Source organism: Lepus europaeus, chromosome 17 (assembly GCF_033115175.1).
Source record: "Lepus europaeus isolate LE1 chromosome 17, mLepTim1.pri, whole genome shotgun sequence".
NCBI classification, from domain to species: domain Eukaryota; kingdom Metazoa; phylum Chordata; class Mammalia; order Lagomorpha; family Leporidae; genus Lepus; species Lepus europaeus.
The window spans coordinates 79,721,727-79,743,580 of NC_084843.1; the positions used below are offsets into that span (position 1 = coordinate 79,721,727).

Consider the following 21,854-nt stretch of genomic DNA (forward strand, 5'->3'; position numbering starts at 1 on the left):
ATCTCAAGTTAGGGGCTGAATGTTAATCCTTTCTGGAAACTCTGAACATCTTCCTTTTATTGAGATAAAAATATTGTCCATCATCTTGTTTTCATTTGTTGTAAATCATTAAGATAAACAATTTTAATGAAGATCCTTGAATATACGAATCTATTTGATGCAGGTGGAATCTCAATGCTGACAAGCCATGGTTTCCTGTATCTACTTGTGGTAATTATAAGGAGGTAGAGAATAAAAAAATAAATTCCTGGTATTAAGAATATCAATTCATTCCAGGATAGCTGACCAGGGTCATGATACTGAATGGTGAATACCAACACACACACACATGCAGATGTACACACACATTGACATTTGACTAACCTTCAAACTGTAAACTCGTTGAAGAGTCTGAATTGCTGGATCATACGGGAAGTCTATTTCTACTTTTAAAAATGATCTCCATACTGTTTTCCACAGTGGAGGCACTAATTTACATTCTCACCAAGAATGAGTGTGTAAGCATTCCCCCTTCTCCACAACCTCACTGCATTTGTTACTGTGTGATTCAATTAGATAATTTTCTTCTAATTGGATGCACGTTGAAATATGAGAACAAGATACTGTTAAAACTGGCCTTTTAGTACTCCAACAATATTTTTTTTTCACTTTGTGTTGCTATATGGGGGCAAACTGTTGAAATCGTTACCTAATATATACTAAACTGATCTTTTGTATATAAAGAGAATTGAAAATGAATCATGATGTGATTGGAAGGGGAGAGGGAGCGGGAAAGGGGAGGGTTGTGGGTGGGAGGGAAGTTTTGGGAGGGGGAAGCCATTGTAACCCATAAGCTGTACTTTGGAAATTTATATTCATTAAATAAAAGTTTAATAAAAAAAACTGGCCTTTTCTGATGTCACTGCTTGCATTGTATCAGGACTTATACATCTTTTGTGGGTGAAAGAAAATAAAACATTTCACCTGCATAGCAAACTGATTTACATATGCCAAGGGAGGAGGGATCATCAGTTCTTAGGTCGTCAATCATCCATCTACATTTGGAAAAGCCCAGGAGTGTTTGCCATTGAAAAGCACTCACAGGCATACTGAGGTACATTTTTTCCATGCAGTTGGTTGAGATTTTTTATCATGAATATAGTTTGAATTTTACCAACATATTTTTTCTACAGCTATGGAGGTGATCGTCTGATCTTTGTTAATGTGGTATGTCACAAGTACTGATTTGTGCATGTGAAATATCTTGGAATGAAACCTGCTTGATCATGGTAAATGACCCTTTTAGTGTGCTGATGAACTTAGTTTACTAAGAATTTTCTTCAGAAATCTATAACATGTCCAGTGTCAATATTGACCTATCATTTATTGTGACCTTATTGATTTGATATCAAGGTAATGCTGGCCTTGCAGAAGGAATTCAGAAGTCTTACTTCAACATTTATTATTTTTTGGAAGAGCTTGAGGGGAGTTGCTATTAATTGTTCTTGAGCACAAATGATTGGTACAATTCACCAGTAAAGCCCTAGGTCCCACTTTACCCCACTGAGAGGTCTTTGATCACAGACTGCTTCAATCTTATACTAATATAGGATCAGTCTTAGTTTTATTTCTTCAGATTCAGCAAAGTGGGTTATATATGTCTAGGAGTTTGTCCGTTTCTTCTAGATTATCCATTTATGGTGAAAAATGTTCACAGTAGTTTATGATTTTACTTTGCAACGTTAGAATCAGTTGTTTTCCTTCCTACTTGAATTCTAATTTTATTTATGAGAACCTTCTCTCTGTTTACAGTCCATCTAAAGTTTATTGATTTTTCATCATTTCATACTACTGATCAATTTTGTGGACATTTTCTGTTGTTTTTCTCACCTCTCATTTTCTCACCTCTCACCTGTTTTTGCTCTGACATTTGTCATTTCCTTTCTTTGAATAATTTTGAGCTTGGTTTAGTTTTCTTTTTCTGTTTCCTTGAGATATAATATTCATTCTTTTTTATTTGTTTTTTGTATTCTCTTTTGATACAAATGTTTATCACTATAAAACTTCCTCTGGGAGAGGTCGTCATGGTGAAGTGGGTAAAGCCACTTCCTGCAATGGTATGCCATGTGGACACTGGTTCCTGTCCTGGCTGCTCCATTTCCAGGCCATCTCCCTGTTGATGACCTGGGCAAAGCAGTGGAGGATGGCTCAAGTTCTTTGTCCCTGGACAACCATGTGGGAGACCAGGAAGAGGCTCCTGGCTCCTGGCTTTGCCTAGCTCAGCCCCAGCTCTTACAGCCATGTGGGAAGTAAAGCAGCCAATAAAATTCTCTCTCTCCCTCTTTCTCTCCCTCTCTCCATAACTCTGATTTCCAAACAAATAAATAAATCTTTTGTAAAAATTTCTTGTTAGATAATTTTGTTGCACCCCATAAATTTTGGTACATTGTGCTTTTTTTTTTGTCATAGCTAATATTAAGTGTTTTAAATATGTTCTCCAATTTACTGGTTGTTTGGGAGCATGTTGATTAACTTCCACATACTTGTGAAATTTCCAACATTCTTCCTGTTTTTAAATTCTAGCTTCATATCATGATGATTATAAAAAATGCTTGATATTATTCCAATTTTCTTAAATTTGTTAAAATGCGGTTTGTAGCCTAACAAGACCTATCCTGAAAAAAAATTATTTGTGCGCAAGAAGATGTGTGCTCAGTGCCTGCAGCACGGAATGTTTTGTAAATAACCTGTGTGTCCATTAGGTCTGCAGCTTACTTCAAATTCTTAAGCCCTTATTGATTTTGTGCCTATCATTGAATATGAAGTATTGAAGTGTCACATTATTCCCCTATTATTATTCTATCATACTGTATTTCCCTCTTCAAATGTATTATTATTTTATTTATATATGTAAGTACTCCTATGTAGAGTGCATACATCTTTATCATGTTTTTCTCTTATTTTACAGTTTTAGATTTAAATTCTTCTTTATATGACTAGGTAGAAGGATCTCCATTGCTCTTTTTTGTTACTAATTGCATGGAATAACTTTTTCCTTTCCTTCACTTGATGCCTTTATGTGTCCTGAAAGGTAAAACAAGTTACTTTTAGTCTGTGTATAGTTGGGTTTGTTCAAATCTGTCTTTTTTTAAGGTTTATTTATTTATTTGGAAAGGCAGAAGGATAAAGAAAAGGAGAGAGACAGAGAAAGAGCCTCCTTGCACTGATTCCTCCCCAGATGGCCACTACCAGCCATGTTGGAACATCTAAGTCCACGAAGTCAGAACTCCAAGTGCTTGGGCTTCTTCCACTGCCTTCCCAGGCACATGAGTTGGAAACTGAATCACAAGCAGAGTAGCTGAGCGTTACAAGTGCTCTGATGTGGGATGACTGTGTTGATAGCTGCAGCTTAAACCATTGCAACACAATTCCAGCTCCTCCACTCTGTGTGTGTCATTTTTCTTTCTTTATTTTACTTATGAGAGAGAGAGAGAGAGACTTCCATCCAGTAGTACACCCATCAAGAGCTCACAACAGCTGAGGTTAGGAGAGGTTGACAATCGGAGAAGAACTCAGTCCAGGCACCCTACATGGGTGACAGGGACATAAAACCATCACCTGCTGTCTTCTGCCCCTGAGCATTACCAGGAAGCTGTCAGAATCAAAGCTGGAACTCAGCCTGGACACTCACCAGAGATGCTGGCATCCCAAGCAGGGACATAAGCAATTTACCAGATGCCCATCCCTCACTGGAGAACCCAATCCATGACATGTGAGGTGACTATTGATAAGCTAGAATCACTGCTGCTGCTTTGTTAGCTGGTGTCTGGTTGTTTTGCAGGTCCTTTCCTCTGATCTGAGATGATGTTTAAGGTGATATTCTTTACTCTTTCTTATCTTTTGTATTCATTATAGGTTTTGCTTTTTCGCTACCATGAGCCTTAGACAAAATATGCATAGCTGTAACAGGGTATTTTAAGTTCACAGTTATTTAACTTTGATCGCATACTCCCTTTCCCCCACTTTTTTTTTGTTTCTGTGTCATGATTACCTTTTAATATTATACGACCCTTAATATATCATGGGCATTATTTTGCATATTTTGCCTTTTAATCTTTATATCCAAACATAACTGACCTACATATCCAGATTACAGTACTAGGATGTTCCAAATTGACTCTGTACATACTTTTACCAGTGAGTTTTCTGTCTTTATCGTGTGATGTTGTTGATTAGTGTCCTGTTATCTCAGCTTGCAGAACTTCCATGCATTTCTGGTCTTCATTAATACCTAAAATATAAATATTTTCCCTCTCAGTGCACTCAGCTCACCCCTGTTGTTTTTTTCATTGCTTCTGGATTTTCCCATTCATTTCTCTGATCATGTTTTCAAATAACCTGTTCCCAAGTTCATAATTTTCTTCAGGACAGTCTGTTCTGCTATTGATATTCTCTGTTGCACTTTTTTTAACTTTTATTTATAAATATAAATTTCCAAAGTACAGCTTATGGATTACAATGGCTTCCCCCCCCCATAATTTCCCTCCCACCCGCAACCCACCCATCTCACATTCCCTCTCCCATTCCATTCACATCAAGATTCATTTTTAATTCTCTTAATATACAGAAGATTAATTTAATATATATTAAGTAAAGATTTCAACAGTTTGTATATATTAAGTAAAGATTTCAACAGTTTGCACCCACACAGAAACACAAAGTGTAAAATACTCTTTGAGTACTAGTTATAGCATTAATTCACATTGAACAACAATGTCCTTAATAGGACAGAGATCCTACATGAGGAGTAAGTGCAAGTGACTCCTGTTGTTGACTTAACAAATTGACACTCTTGGTTATGGCGTCAGTAATCTCCCTAGGCTTTTGTCATGAGTTGCCAAGATTATGGAAGCCTTTTGAGTTCGCCAATTCTGATCTTATTTAGACAAGGTCATAGTCAAAGTGGAAGCTCTCTCCTCCCTTCAGAGAAAGGTACCTCCTTCTTTGATGGCCCCGTTCTTTCCACTGGGATCTCACTCACAGAGATCTTTCATTTAGTTGTTGTTGTTGGTTTTTTTGTTTTTTGTTTTTTTTTTTTTTTTTTGCCAGAGTGTCTTGGCTTTCGATGCTTATAATTCTCTCATGGGCTCTTCAGCCAGATCCGAATGCCTTAAGGGCTGATTCTGAAGCCAGAGTGCTGTTTAGGACATCTGCCATCCTATGATTCTGCCGTGTATCCCGCTTCCCATGTGGGATCATTCTCTCCCTTTTTAATTCTATCAGTTAGTATTAGCAGACACTAGTCTTGTTTATGTGATCCCTTTGACTCTTAGACCTATCATTATGATCAATTGTGAACTGAAATTGATCACCTGGACTAGTGAAATGCATTGGTACATGGCACCTTGATGAGATTGTATTGAAATCCCCTGGCATGTTTCTAACTCTACTGTTTGGATCAAGTCAGCTTGAGCTTGTCCCAAATTGTACATCTTCTCCCTCTCTTATTCCCACTCTAATATTTAACAGAGATCACTTTTCACTTAAATTTAAACACCTAAGGATAATTGTGTGTTAATTACAGAGTTCAACCAATAGTATTAAATAGAACCAAAAAATACTAAAAGGGATAAAGTATTAAGTTTTTCATCAACAGTCAGGACAAGGGCTGATCAAGTCACAGTTTCTCATAGTGTTCATTTCACTTCAACTGGTTTCCTTTCTGGTGCTCGGTTAGTTGTCATTGATCAGGGAGAACATATGATATTTGTTTCTTTGGGACTGGCTTATTTCACTCAGCATGATGTGTTCCAGATTCCTCCATTTTGTTGCAAATGACCGGATTTCATTGTTTTTTACTACTGTATAGTATTCTATAGAGTACATGTCCCATAACTTCTTTATCCAGTCTACTGTTGATAGGCACTTAGGTTGATTCCACGTCTTAGCTATTGTAAATTGAGCTGCAATAAACATTAAGGTGCAGACAGCTTTTTTGTTTGCCAATTTAGTTTCCTTTGGGTAAATTCCAAGGAGTGGAATGGCTGGGTTGAATGGTAGGGTTATATTCAGGTTTCTGAGGAATCTACAGACTGACTTCCATAATGGCTTTACCAGTTTGCATTCCCACCAACAGTGGGTTAGTGTCCTTTTTCCCCACATCCTCACCAGCATCTGTTGTTGGTAGATTTATGTATGTGAGCCATTCTAACTGGGGTGAGGATTGTTAGTGATCCTGAACATTTTTTCATGTGTCTGTTGGCCATTCGGATTTCCTCTTTTGAAAAATGTCTATTGAGGTCCTTGGCCCATCTCTTAAGTGGGTTGTTTGTTTGTTGTTGTGGAGTTTCTTGATCTCTTTGTAGATTCTGGTTATTATCCCTTTATCTGTTGCATAGTTTGCAAATATTTTTTCCCATTCCATCGGTTGAATCTTCACTTTCCTGACTGTTTCTTTTGCCGTACAGAAACTTCTCAATTTGATGCAATCCCAATTTTTAATTTTGGCTTTGACTGCCTGTGCCTCTGGAGTCTTTTCCAAGAAGTCTTTGCTGGTGCCTATATCTTGCAGGGTTTCTCCAATGTTCTCTGAAAATGTGAAGGTGTCGAGTCGTAGATTTAGGTCTTTAATACACGTTGAGTGGATTTTTGTGTAAGGTGAAAGGTAGGGGTCTTGCTTCATGCTTCTGCATGTGGAAATCCAGTTTTCCCAGCACCATTTATTGAGTAGACTGTCTTTACTCCAGGGATTGGTTTTGGATCCTTGATCAAATATAAGTTGCCTGCAGATGTTTGGATTGATTCTGGTGTTTCTGTTCTGTTCCATTGGTCTATCCATCTGTTTCTGTACCAGTACCAAGCTGTTTTGATTACAACTGCCCTGTAGTATGTCCTGAAATCTGGTATTGTGATGCCTTCGACTTTGTTTTTGTTGTACAAGATTGCTTTAGCTATTCGAGGTTTCCTGTGTCTCCATATGAATTTCAGCATCATTTTTTCCAGATCTGAGAAGAATGTCTTCTGTATCTTGATTGGTATTGCATTGAATGTATAAATTGCTTTTGGGAGAATGGACATTTTGATGATGTTGATTCTTCCAATCCATGAGCATGGAAGATTTTTTCACTTTTTAGTATCCTCTTCTATTTATTTCTTTAAGATTTTGTAATTCTCATCGTAGAGATCTTTGACATCCTTGATTAAGTTCATTCCAAGGTATTTGATTGTTTTTGTGACTTTTGTGAATGGGATTGAACTTAGAAGTTCTTCCTCAGCCGCGGCATTGCCTGTGTATACAAAGGCTGTTGATTTTTGTTCATTGATTTTATATCCTACTACTTTGCCAAACTCTTCTATGAGTTTCTATAGCCTCTTAGTAGAGTTCTTTGGAGCCCCTAAATAAAGAATCATATCATCTGCAAAGAGGGATAGTTTGAATTCTTCCTTCCCAATTTGTATCCCTTTAATTTCTTTTTCTTGTCTAATAGCTCTGGCTAAAACTTCTAGAACTATATTGAATAGCAGTGGTGAGAGCAGGCATCCCTGTCTGGTACCAGATCTCAGTAGAAATGCTTCCAACTTTTCCCCATTCAATAGGATTCTGGCCATGGGTTTTTCGTCAATTGCTTTATTTTTAACTTTTATTTAATGAATATAAATTTCCAGTGTACAGCTTATGGATTACAATGGCTTCCCCCTCCCATAACTTCCCTCCCACCCACAACCCTCCCCTCTCCCACTCCCTCTCCCCTTCCATTCACATCAAGATTCATTTTCAATTCTCTTTATATACAGAAGATCAATTTAGTATAAAGATTTCAACAGTTTGCACCCACATAGAAACACAAAGTGAAACATACTGTTTGAGTACTAGTTATAGCATTAAATCAAAATGTACAGCACATTAAGGACAGAGAACCCACATGAGGAGCAAGTGCACAGTGGCTCCTGTTGTTGACCCAACAAATTGACACTCTAGTTTATGGTGCCAGTAACCACCCTAGGCTGTCGTCATGAGTTGCCAAGGCTATGGAAGCCTTCCAAGTTTGCCGACTCTGATCATATTTAGACAAGGTCATAAAAGACAGAGTGAGGATAGTAACCAATGATCCTAAGAGTGGCATTTACCAGGTTTGAACAATTATACAGCATTAAGTGGGGAAGAGGACCATCAGTACACACAGGTTGGGAGTAGAGCCATTGGTGGTAGAGTAGAGGTTATGATTACAAAGGAATGAGGCCCAAGTGTGCTAGACAGGGTCTAGAACAAAGGACAGAGTCATTATTAGAGGAGCTAAGAAAGGTGCTGTCTAAGCTACAATTAAGTTTTCTGATTGAGAGGCAAATAGAACCTGATAAAAGGGGCTTGATAATAATCTGTTGGGCTTTAGGCCTTGTGAGTGAAGAGGCCCAGACCTATCTATCTCTTCACATGGGGTATATCCTAAGGGAGGTGTGAACCTCCTAGGGGAAGGCACTCTGTTGACTTTCATTACTTGGCTGGCCTGGGAGGAGAGCTGGCCAGGTAAAGGCAGGTGGCATCTCTAACAAGAAATTTACAGTTCTGCCTTCAATGTTGCTGACCCTACTTGGCTGTCCTCTCAGCTGCAGTGGTCACTTTGGAAGTTGGGCTGAGTGAAGGGCTTTTCAGCTTAGAGCCAATAAGATCTGTGGCTCTGACCTGGGCATCCTTCGACTCCAGGGCAGGTCCATTTCCAGTGATCCAACTCTTGGCAGAGCTGCCAGGGCTCTTCACAAGCTGACTTCTGCTGAAGCCCAGGCTTACCACTTTGAAAGCCACTGCAGTGGACTGGCCTGTTGGGTCTCCTTGAGGGCAGATCACTGTACAGATCAGCCATTAATAGGCCTGCCACCCATTGCTTCTGATGCCTAGCTTTCTTTTCCTCCTGGTTTGTGTTAAAGCAGACCAGAGGATGCAAGTCAAGGGAGTGCCTAAGTCCCATCTCTAATCTTCGGTGGCCTGAACTACAAGTCTATAGTCACAGGCATGTTCTGTAGTAGTTTTTCTAAGGTAGACAATGCCCATGAGGAAAATTATATTCTCACTTTAAAACTTTCTTTCCCTTTGGTCTGAAAGGGAGGTTTTTTATACTTACTGTATACTTCGCTGATGGCGAAGTGAATCTAGCTGTGAGATTATTATTTAAGCTCTTATTTGGGCTATGCTATTACAGAAAAATGTTAGCCATCTCTTTTATAAGGTCTAAAGATTAAATTGTACGTCCTACAGATTCCTTCATAATAGAATTAGTTTCCTACCTTGAAGAGAATAGAGAAATGAAAGAACAAGTTGGGCTTAGAATAGAGAAATGAGGGAGCAAGTCCTAGATCGCTTGCTGACAATAGCAATATTACATGAATACTTAACAAACCGTTTCAACCATTAGATAACAACTTAAGAAAACATTTACCAGAAGGTCCAATGCCTTCTATAAATTTTAAGAATCATGTATTTGAAAACACCTCTTAAATATCTAACATGGTGTAGTTTGTTTAACCAGTAAACTTAAGCACAACCATATAAAATGTTTTTAGTTTCTTTCTACCAACAAGTTTAAAACATGATACACAGAGTCAGGTCACATGAATTAAAATGTATCTTTGATTAAATTTAGCAGCTTAAATTTATGGACAATCTTATCTATAAGCCATTTAAAATAAAACTCTTAATAAAATTTCCTATGTGGACATACAATATGTACACACATATAACATAGCATAATAGACCAAGATAGCAATTTTAATAATAGCTTTTAAAATCTTTCACTCTTTTTGTAGATTGCCAATTGATTTGAATTGCTTTTTGTTTTTAGATTACTTTAACACATTGCTTTAACAGAGCATCAGAGTTTAATTCTATGTCAAAGAGAAATGGAGCTTCCTGTGATCTTTTGCTGTGAGGTTTCCTTCCTTTACCTTCTATCATATTGATGACCATGTTTCTGTGTTTCTGTGTGTAACACATCTTTAAGCATCTTTTGCAGGGCTGGAAGAGTGGCAACAAATTCTTTCAGTTTCTGTTTGCTATGAAAAGTCTTAATTTCACCTTCATTCACAAATGAGAGCTTTGCAGGATATAATATTCTGGGCTGGCAGTTTTTCTCTCTTAGTACCTGGGCTATATCTCGCCATTCCCTTCTAGCTTGTAGGGTTTCTGATGAGAAGTCTGCTGAGAGTCTAATTGGAGATCCTCTAAGAGTAATCTGACGTTTCTCTCTTGCACCTTTTATAATCTTTTCTTTATGTTTCACTGTGGTGAGTTTGATTACAACATGTCGTGGTGAGGATCTCTTTTGGTCATGTTTACTAGGGGTTCTATAAGCTTCCTGAATAAGATGCCTCTGTCCTTCTCCAAACCTGGGAAATTTTCTGCTAGTATCTCACTGAAAATGCCTTCTAATCCTTTCTTCCTCTCCATGCCTTCAGGAACTCCTAGAACCCGAATGTTGGGTTTTTTAATAGTATCCTGTAGATTCCCGACAATATTTTTTAGATTTCTAATTTCCTCTTCTTTTCTTTGGTTTGCCTGTTTCCTTTCCTGTTCTCTGTCTTCTAAGTCTGATATTCTCTCTTCTGCTTCACCCATTCTGTTTTTAAGGCTCTCTAATGTGTTTGTCATTTGATCTATTGAGTTCTTCATTTCATTGTGGTTTTTTGTTACTATCATAGTTTCACGTTCTACTAGTTGTTTCATTTCATTTTGATTCCTCCTTAATAGTTCATTTTCACGAGAGAGATTTTCTATCTTGTCCATTAAGGATTTCTGTAGTTCAAGAATTTGTTTTTGAGAACTTCTTAATGTTCTTATCAATTTTTTGAGATCCGCTTCTTGCATTTCTTCGATCTCATCATCTTCATAATCTTGAATTGGGGTGTCTTTTTCATTTGGGGGCATCATAGTGTCTTCCTTGTTCTTGTTACCTCGGTTTTTGCATTTGTTGTTTGGCATGTTGGAGATATTTGGTTTCTTCACTGTGGTGTTTTTTCTTGTTACACTATGGCTCTATATTAAGTGGACTGTCTGCTTTCGGTGGAGCCTTAGAGGCTTGAGATAAGTGTGGACTGAGAGCTGTGTTTGGTTCCTCAGGGTTGAGGGTGTGTCAAAGATGACACTCCCAGGTTAGGCGTGGTAAATCTCTCTCTCTCTTTTTTTTTTTTTTGATTCAAAAGGGAAGTAATTCCGCACAGCTGAACGTAATTGGAGGTAGTTAGCAGGCGAATGATATACCCACAGGAGCCAGAGATTGGAAGCTCTTTCCCAAGGACCACACAGGGAATCTGTGCTGCCCTCAGTGTGGGCTCCAATTCTCCTGCAGTCTCCCACTGGATTGCCAAGTTACATCCTAATCTCCTGTTATTTCACCCCTCCCCCCAGAGTCAGGTTTTTCTGCTAGGCTCAGGGCTGGTGCAGACCTGAGGTCGCCCTGCTTATGACGTATGTCCAAAATGGCGCCTGCTCTTTGTCTTGCTCGCCTTTGAGGGGTGAGCAGAGAGAGAGAAACTTGTGTCCGTATCGGTCACTTTTTTTTTTTCCTCTCTCTCTTCTAGTTAGCCTGGTGAATTTTTCCCCACGGAGTGTCAAGCCTCGTTCCCTCTAGTCTCCTCTTTCCACTTGACGCTGGTGTTTCGGGCTATTGAGGTTCAGCTCACCTCGCGTTCCAGCGCTGGTGCGTTGAGTCCACCGCTGGTGTCCCGAACTTGGGCTCCCACGCTCTCCACGCAGGTCCACTGTGAATCACTAGTTCCGGAAGAGTTTCCACTGCTGTTTCTTCCCCTACTCTTCCTTGACCCTACAGTATCTCCACTTTTATTAACCTGTGTGTCTTGCTGAACTATCAATGTGCTCCCTTCCTATTCCGCCATCTTGCCGTTCCTTGTCAATTGCTTTGATTGTATTGAGGAATATTCCTTGCATACCCAATTTGCTTAGAGTGTTCATCATGAAAGGGTGTTGTATTTTATCGAATGCTTTCTCTGCATCTGTTGAGATAATCATATGTTTTTTCTTCTGCAGTTTGTTAATGTGGTGTATCACATTGATTTGAGAACATTGATCCATCCCTGCATACCAGGGATAAATCCCATTTGGTCTGGTTGGATGATCTTTCTGATGTGTTGTTGCATTCTATTGGCCAGAATTTTATTAAGGATTTTTGCATCTATGTTCATCAGGGATATTGGTCTGTAAGTTTCTCTCAATGCTGCATCTTTTTCCGGCTTAGGGATTAAGGTGCACTTTTCTGATTATATTCATTGTACTTCTCCATGACAGAATTTATGTTGGTTCTATGTTTTCACTCTCTTGTTAAACTTATTTCTGGGTGATTTCTTGTTTTCCTGATATATTAAATTCCTTCTCTGCTTTTTCCTAACATTATCCAAGCTTTCCTAAAGTAATGCTTCTGAATTCATTATCAGCTAGTTTGTAAATGTCCAGTTCTTTGGGGTCACTTACTGGAATATTACGTTCAAGACTGGTCAAGTTTCTCCCTGCTTTGTGGCCTCACACTGATGTCCTGCATTTGCTGAGGCAGAAAGCTGTGCCATTAGACTGGTTTTGGTGAGGAGAAGTCTTCCTCTAGAGAAAGGTGGAGTGGAAGAGCACTCAAGAGGGATCTCAGCAGTTCTGCACCACTGAGGCTGCAGCCATGTAGCCTAAACAGCTCTGCCTGCTGATATTGGTATTCACAACACATGCCTGGGTCCTTAGAAACCAACACTTTGGACATCCACCATGGCAATATGAGTTGTTGTGGTATCTATTGCAATGCCTCCAAGGGTTTCATAACCTCTTCTACTCCACGGGGGACATTGTCTAAGGGCTTCCTTCTTGTCATTGTGTGGTTCTCAGGCCTTCTCATGGTGGCAGTGGCCCTGTGGGCTGATGAGTGGCACTCAGAGAGGAGACACTGATCTGAGGCATGTAGCATGAGAACTGCAATTCTGGGTTTGGGAAGGTAACCGGACCAATGCCCAGGGCAGAGCTACACACACTTCCAGGTAGTGAAGGTATACAAGTGTCAGGTGCCTGGGGAACAGCCAGGCAGCAGGATGTAAGCATGTACAGTGCTGCACTGCCTCTGTCACAGGTGGAGCCAAGTTCTCCATTGCAGCTGAGCAAGCTTGGTCCAGAGCCCAGGGTACAAGCTACCTACTGTGTACGGGGGGACTCCAGAGTCTGAGGTATGGGTGCATGTAGCACAGCCGTCGATCATGACCAGGGGATGCATGCATGAGCTGTCAGTTTCAGTCTAAGTGTGGGAGTGTACAGAGAAACTTTGTCTCTGGGGTTGAGGGTGTGACAATAGCTCCATTTTCCAGAGACATGACCAGTGCAGTTGTGTCTGGAGTGGGAGCATGCATGGAGAAGCCAGCCAAGACCCAGGATCTGGAACACCCACAAGGTGGAGTACGAGACTGCTCCAGTCCCAGAGTTATACAACAATGGCTGCTTCTTTGGGGTCAGTGTGTGCATCAGTCTTTCTCTCCATGGGCATTCCCAACAGGAATACCTCTTGGTTCCCTCTGTGACTAAAGATGCCAGTGTTTTCTACAGCGCAGGCCACTAGGATCAAGCAGTTTCTTCCAGGTGATGGATACTGGCAGTCTCAGCTTCTCTCTCTCTCTGCCCAGCCAATTTCCTGCACGTCTGATAGCAGTCCTCAGTGATCCATTATAATGCACTTTCCCTGTGATTTGGGCCTGTGAGTGTCTTTAGATTCTTCAGTGGGCCCTGAAACATGCTCAGAGCTATTTTGGTTTTGGATCCCTGTATACAAAGGAGAATTGGATGAGAAAATGAAGACGAATGTCTTCTACTCTGGCTTGCTGGTCAAGTAGAAAAAAAATCAAGAAGATATAAAACATCCAGGATATGTAGTTTTATTGATATGTATAATTAATTAATTATTCAAAATTAATCCTTTATATTGTGTAGTGCAGTGACAGGTAGTACATTCAAGAGTGTTTACAATCACCACTTGAGTCTAATTCCAAACATCTTATCACCCCCAAAAGGAGTGTATCCCTGCTAGTGCAGTTTGCCCCTTCCCATTTCCACTGCCCCATGATTCCTCTCCTAAATTATGCCAAAAAGAATTGAAAACAGGAACTCATTACATATCCATACATATACACAGCAATTCTATTCACAATACAAAACATGGAAATAGTTCATATGCCCACCAACAAATCAATGGACAAATTAAAGTACACCTACAGTGTACCTAATTTTGGTAAGTAAATGGTGTTAATTACCAACAATGTATTTTTTAAACTATGCACTTCATTTATGGTGAAAAAAGTCAGATGAAGACCTTGTATATTTATTCAATTTATTTTAAAATAGATCACCAAAGATGACCAATAATATTTTCAACTTTTAGAGATCAAAAAATCAATGACAATTAAACTCATTTGTCAGTATGGGTCAACATTATTATTAAAACAATAAATTCACCACATGTGGGTAAAAGGAAAGTGGCCTTAACAAGAGTTACATGGAAAAACTTATACAAAAGTGGTAAACAAAACTGAATTGAAAGTTGAGTCAAATTTTCTCATCATATTGTGACTATCACCCTAAAATCTTTTCATCAAGCCATTTATTATCCTCATAATCACTGAATAATATGACCAAGGATACACATGACCAATGTCATTCAACAACTATAGCATACCAACTGTAGATGCTGGGTTTTGCCTCTAATCTATCATTTCTGATCAAAGCTTTGAGTAACTAAGATACAATTGTAACACTAATTCTACCAATAAATCATCCCACCATCCTCCCTGTGCCATGCTCAAGTCCTGCTTTTTTAAAAAAATCAAGTCACACAAAGCATCAATACTGTCACTCACAGTGGTACTAAAATGGACACCTAAAGGTGATCACCACCTAACCTGGTACTACACAACTGAAGACACTTTTTCATATGTGCATTTGGACAGCATCACAACCACAAGCAGACTTCTTCCACCTCTGATTAGATTTTATCCAATCGTAACAAATTTGTATGGTAAGGAAAATCTTAATTATCCAGTCTTTAACCCACAGTTCGCAATACATCTTTACTTGAGGCAGCGCAACTTCAGACCTTTGCTTGTAAAACCAACCTGGCAAACTGTGAAGCTAGCAATAACCTTAATTCAGCCAGAGGCTTTTATGCAGTTTCTTCATAAGGAGAACTAGAATTATAAAGATTATATATAAAAACATAACTAAATAATATTCCTTTTATATACAGAATATTAAAAACAATTATATTGAGACACTTCAATGAGTTTACAGATTGAAGGACAGTCAGACATCAATGTGTTTGTGTGTCTGCATGTGTGTGTGTTTTTGTCTGCATGACTGTGTGTGGTGGTACTCACCATTCAGTAATATGACCCTGGTCACCTATCCTTGGATGAATTGATATTCTTAATACCCAGGAATTTTATTCTCTACCTCCTTACAACTACCAGAAGTAGATACACAAAATCACAGCTTGTCAGCTTTGTGATTCCACCTGCATCAAATAGATACGTGTATTTAAGGGTCTTTATTAAATCAGTTATCTTAATGTTTTATGAAAACAAGATGATGGACAATACTTCTATCTCAAAGAGAGGTGCAGAGTTGCAGAAAGAATTAACAGGTCAGCCCCTAATTTAAGATAAACAACCAAACATGAAAGATGTTAGTTAACACAATATTTACAAGTGTGTAGAAGATTTGGTACATTGAGGAAATTCTGGATCCAACTGAGGAAAAGCTGCACCTTCCACTGAGGAGCTGTGGTTCTACTTCCCCCTGCTCAGGGCATCTCTGAGAGCCCAGTGCACTTGCTTGTTGCGCAGGGTGTAGATGACAGGGTTCAGTACCGGGGTCACCACCGTGTTCACCAGAGCAGCCTTTCTGTTGAAGTCCACCCTGCTTGTCTGCTTTGGCTTCACATAGATGAAAAGACAGCTGCCATACATGAGAGAAAGGATGATGAGGTGAGACGAGCAGGTGGAGAAAGCTTTCTGCCGCTCCTTGGCTGATGGGAGCTTTACAATGGTGACTACGATGTTACTGTATGATATGATGGTTACAAGGAGGGGTATAGAAACAACCACAAAAGCAACACTGAAGAACAGCGTTTCAGTAGATCTGCTGTCAGAACAGGAGAGCTTAGCCAAAGGCCCAAAATCACAGAAGAAGTGGGGGATGACATTGGGGCCACAGAAGGACAACTGGGAAAGATGGACAACTGGAGCCACTACGAGAGGAATCCCAAAGTGAAGCAGAAAGTGACTAGGAGGGAACATACCCTGGGGCTCATGATGCTGGAGTAACGCAGAGGTCTGCAAATGGCCAGGTACCGATCCAGAGACAGCACTCCCATAACGAAGAAAGTTGTTGACCCCAGGAAAAAAAAGAAAAATGCTTGTGTGAAGCAGGCAGCAAAGGAAATCACTTGCTTCCCTGACAGGAAGATGGCCAGCAGTTTAGGAATCACCGTGGTTATGAAGCAGCATTCCACAAAGGAGAAAGTGCTGAGGAAGAAGTACATGGGTGTGTGGAGGTGATGGTCAGCCCAGGTGATGCTGATGATGAGCGTGTTTCCCATGATGGAGGCCAGGTATGCCAGCAGGTGCACCAGGAACAAGATGTTCCCCAGGTGCTGGACAGCAGGGCAGCCCTCCAGGATGAACTCCTGGACCACAGTCCTGTTCCCTGCATCCCACATCATCACCGTTTCTATTCCTTCCTCAGCTCTCACTGAGATATCTTGCCATGTCACAACTGCATAACGGAGAACAGTATTACAATAAGCATATTACGGCTTTGGAAATCGGACTTGTTCAATTGAAACTACTTTTTTTGTTAGTGAATTACTTATTTATATTCGATGTGTAATTGTTAAAATATTCTAGATATTTCATAGATACAATTCTAAAAATATAATCATATTCCCTTTATTCCTTCCTCCCTCCTATCCTCTCTTCTTTCTTTCTCTCATTTTTGAAATAACATTTTTTTAAATTTACATTGTGAAGGACTTTGCTCCAACAAATTAAGAGTTCAACAAGTAAAAAGTAAAGAGATCCTATATCAGCAGGAAAAGAGACTAAGGCTATAAACAGTAATCAAATGGAAATATGTACGTTTCACCCATAAACAAGAAATGTTAGATTAGTCACAGATCATCAAAGAATTGGTAATATAACATTCTTAACCACTGGTCTGATAAAAGTATGAAACAAAGTTTGACACAATTGCATTTACATCAATACTGTTGCATCAAAGTATTTTTTTTCCATTTTTTGTGGTTTTATTTAATAAATATAAATTTCCAAAGTACAACTTTTGGATTATAGCAGCTTTTTCCCTCCATAATCTCCCTCCACCTGCAACCATCCCATCTCCCACTCCCTCTCCCATCCCATTCACATCATGATTCATTTTCAATTATCTTTTTATACAGATCAATTTAGTATATACTATGTAAAGATCTCAACAGTTTGCACCCCACACAGAAACATAAAGTATAAGGCACCATTTGAACACTAGTTATGCCATTAACTCACATAGTACAACAAATTAGGGACAGAGATCCTAATGGGGTGTAAGTGCACAGTGGCTCCTGTTTTTGATTTAACAACTGACACTCTTATTTTGATGTCAGTAATCACCCAAAGCTCTTTGCTTTTTAATTTTATCTACCACAAATGAAGGAGAAAATTCAGCACTTGTTTTTCTGTGTTCAGGTTATTTAACTCAACATGATGTCCTCCAGTTGCATCCATTTTGTTGCAAATGGTAGAATTTCATTCTTTTTATAATGGAATAAAATTCCACTGTGTGTATGTGCCATAACAGTGGGAGAGATGTTATCCACTGCTTCACCCACCTCCAACATGTCTAGAACAGCTGTAGCTGGGCCAGTTCCAGGTCCAGAGAAATGAGCTCAGTTGGGTCTCCCATGTGAATGACAGGAACACAACTACTTGAGAGCTCACCTACTGCCTCCTAAAGTGTACATTAGCAGGGAGCAGGAGTTCAGAGTTAAGCCAGGACTTGAAGTATGAACTCCAGTATGGAAACCTGTATTCCACCAGCATCTTAAGCATTAACCACATGTTCAACCTGTAATATTTTAAAATCTTACCCTTTATATGGCTTTGACCATTGTTAAATAAAAGTATTATTTTATTGGTGAATATAATACATGTAGTCTAAAAACCTAGATGAATTAGAGGCGTGCTTATAACTAGCAGTTTTAATAAAGAATGATGTTGGAGCCAGCACTGTTGCACAAGAGACAAATCTCCAATCATGTTACTGGCACCACACGTCAGAGTGCTATTTAAGTCCCAGCTACTCCTCTAATAATCCACCTTTCTGTTAACGCCTAGGGAAGCAGCAAATAATGAAATAATTGCTGAGGAACCCAACCACCCATGTGGTAACCTGGATGGAGTTCCTGGCTCCCACTTTCATCCTAATTGAACTTGGCTAGAAGCCATTTTGGGAGTGAACAAGCAGATGAAGGATAGATGTCTATCTCTCTGTCTCTTTCTTTCTCTCTGCTTCTCTTTATCTGAGTGCATATGTGTGCATATATATATATATATATATATATATATATATATATATATATATCTTTCTCTCTCCCCCTGCTTTTCTAATACTTACTTTTAATTAAAAGATATAATTTAATAGAATTGATCATTTTCTATAGAGTCTTGAATCCAACATTTAATTTGTGATTCCTTGTCCCTCCTGCTGTCTACCTATCTAGAATCAATATTCTCTTTTACCTTTAAATCCACAGACTTCTCTTGGGAGAGTCTTGTCACATTGGTCAACTCTCAGATCTCTGAACTAGCTCTCCTATATAGTCAAAGTCAACAGCCCCAAGCCTTTTCTGCATGAGATTTGCCCAAAGAGGAACATACTCTGCTTTAGTTTACAAAAAATAAACAATGAGTTGACCCAGTCACAGTAAGCCCACATACTCACCCACATGTAGCCACAGGTCACCAGCGATCTATCTTCAGTTCTTCATTCTTTTACAAAAGCAAATGCTGTGCTAGGTAGTTGGAAATGTAAGGCAAGAATCATTGGAACCTCAGGTGAGACTAATCTGTGACAGATAAATTTCCACCTGTGCATCCTGTCTGCTATTCATCCATCTTCAATGAATCCAGAGCTCTCCATACTAGGAGACATTGTAGTGATAATTCAGTGGCAGTTGTGCCATTGTGAGAAGGGGATGGAGCAGATCCTTTTTCTGTCTTCTATAAAGAGCCTGTGAGTCCACTGGCTCTCCCTAAGGGATCTAATAGCCTCCTTGCAGGCCCCAGGTCTCAGAGTTCCTAAATGTGCTCCTGTCCTGAACCTACCAGCCCCAGCAAAGATCCTACTTCATGGGAAAAAAATCAGGACAGCCAGGAATTGAGAAATATGAGTCTTCATTCAAACCCATGCCTTCAACATAGATCTGTGTCTCTAAAATGCATTCCTGAACTCCAGGCTAGCCACCCTTCACCTGTGCACACTGATGTTGAGAGCAGAAATCAAAGTTATATGAAGTTTCCCCATCCCTTGCTTTGCATTGGACTGTCTCTTGACACTAATCAAGAGCAACCAGGCCCATTGGCTAAAGGAATAAAGCCATCTAGAGACCAATTTCTCTCTGGAATCCCTGGTGGCTATTAATTGGGCACTGTTGGAAACAGAGAAGGGTTTCACAAACATCACAGTTGACTCTCCATATGTTGGCAAATATAGAAATGTGGACTCATTCTGTCTGAGTTATACCTCATGAAAATCTTTTATGTAGAGTACCTAAAGTACATTATGTTACTAAGCTGGTGGTGGGTAGATCACACAGGGAACACAGAAGCTCTCCTGGCAACAATGAGATGGAGCTACGCTAACTCGACAACAGCAGTGCCAAGTCATATAAAACCCATTTTACATTCAATGACTGTTTATAGCCATTGTTCCCACTAAACTAGGGTCCATTCACTTTTTATTATTAAACTTCTTATTCAATGAAGTATCAAAAATTTACTGCAGTATAGCTTGAAATATAGGAAAAAAGAAAGAGAGGTAGAGAGGGTGGAAGGAGGGAGGGAGGAAGGGAGAAAGGGAATATCTTTGTATTCTAGGACTTGTATCTGAAGTCATACTGAATCTATTAAAATTGAAATTAAAGCATTAAAATAATTCAATAAACATTATTGACCAAATTAAATGTCCAGGTTTCATTGAAAATCACATATTATATCGAGTACCAAAAAATCTCAATTTGATTTTAAAAAGGCATTCAACAGATGTCAACATCATGGTGAAGAGATTTGAATGACACAGCCAACAGTTTAAAGGAGGCATCACGAAAATGCTTCAACCAGCATTACTAAAGAGCTTAAAGTAAATTTTGAAAAGTAGAAAATATAGTGAAAATACAGAAAGTTTAACTCAAGAAACTGGAGACACCAAGAACTATTGAACAAAAATTCTGGAGCTGAAAAGTACTGTAACTGAAAATTTAAGAACTCAGTGATGAGCTCAACAGCAGAAGGATGGTACAGAGGAAAACATTAGTGAACTATAATATAGGACAAAATTAATCACCAGCTCATCAGAAGAAAGAAAGTAGAGTGATAAAGAGTGAGCAGACCTTGTGGATCTACAGACAGGGGAACAGATCACTCGTTTCTCTTTGGTCCTGTGTACAACAGAAAGAGGGGACAGTGGTTGCCACATGTGGAAAAAAGCACACCCTATAGACTCAAGGAGAAAGATGAACTCCAAATAGGGTAAACTCAGTAAATTCTCACACAGGAATAGTGTAGGCAAACTTCTGGTAATGGGAGACAAAGATAAACATGGGAAAGCAGAAATAGAGAAATAATATAGTACCTAGGAGGAAAAATAACTCAAATGACAGTGAATTTCTCATAAGAGAACACAGAAAGAAATAACACAATATCGTTAAGTGCTAAAGAAAAGAAGTGTCAGAATACATAATTCTTTTATTTATTTATTTTTTGACAGGCAGAGTTACACAGTGAGAGAGAGAGAGAGAGAGAGAGAGAGAGAGAGAGAGAGAGACAGAAAGGTCTTCCTTTTGCCATTGGTTCACCCTCCAATGGCAAGTGCACTGCGCTGATTCGAAGCCAGGAGCCAGGTGCTTCTCCTGGTCTCCCATGCGGGTGCAGGGCCCAAGCACCTGGGCCATCCTCCACTGCACTCCCAGGCCACAGCAGAGAGCTGGTCTGGAAGAGGGGGCAACTGGGACAGAATCTGGTGCCCCAACTGTGCCAGTGCCACAGGCTGAGGATTAGCCTATTGAGCTATGGCGCTGGCCTAGAATACAGAATTCTAAATACCATAAAAAATAAAGAGATAACAAAGGCAGCTCCAGTCCCAGAGTTATTCAACAATGGCTGCTTCTTCAGGGGTAGCTGTGTGCCTCTACATTCCCCTCTCTGGGAGTCCCCGCCAGGAATGGCTCTTGGTTCCCTCTGTGGGGAAAAATGCTGGTGTCTTCTACAGCACAGGTCACTGTGTCCAAGTGAATCCTGCCAGGTGATGGCTTCGTACAGCCTCAGCTTTTGTCTCTGTGTCTAGCCAATCTCCTGCATCTGTGATGTACCAATATTATCCATGGTCCATTGTGAATGGCTATTTTCTATGATTTTGCCCTGTGTGTGGCTGCAGGACTCTCAAGCCTTCCCAGGGATATTTTGGTTTTTGCATCCCTGTCTCTATTTGCAGAAATTGATTGGAAAAGATGAGGACAAATTTCTTCTACTCTGCCTTGTAGATCAAGGAATATTATTTTATATTTATATAAAAAATCAAGAAAATA

At 39.5% G+C, this 21,854-nt stretch overlaps 1 protein-coding gene across 1 annotated transcript; it reads right to left on the reverse strand.

The window, feature by feature from the left end:
• Positions 1-15,786: 15,786 nt before the first annotated feature.
• LOC133775838 (olfactory receptor 2AP1-like) lies at positions 15,787-21,651 on the reverse strand. The gene is given in 3 exon segments (XM_062214323.1): positions 15,787-16,253; positions 16,256-16,774; positions 21,639-21,651. Coding segments are annotated over 3 exon segments (999 nt in total).
• Between the last annotated feature and the right edge of the window lie 203 nt (positions 21,652-21,854).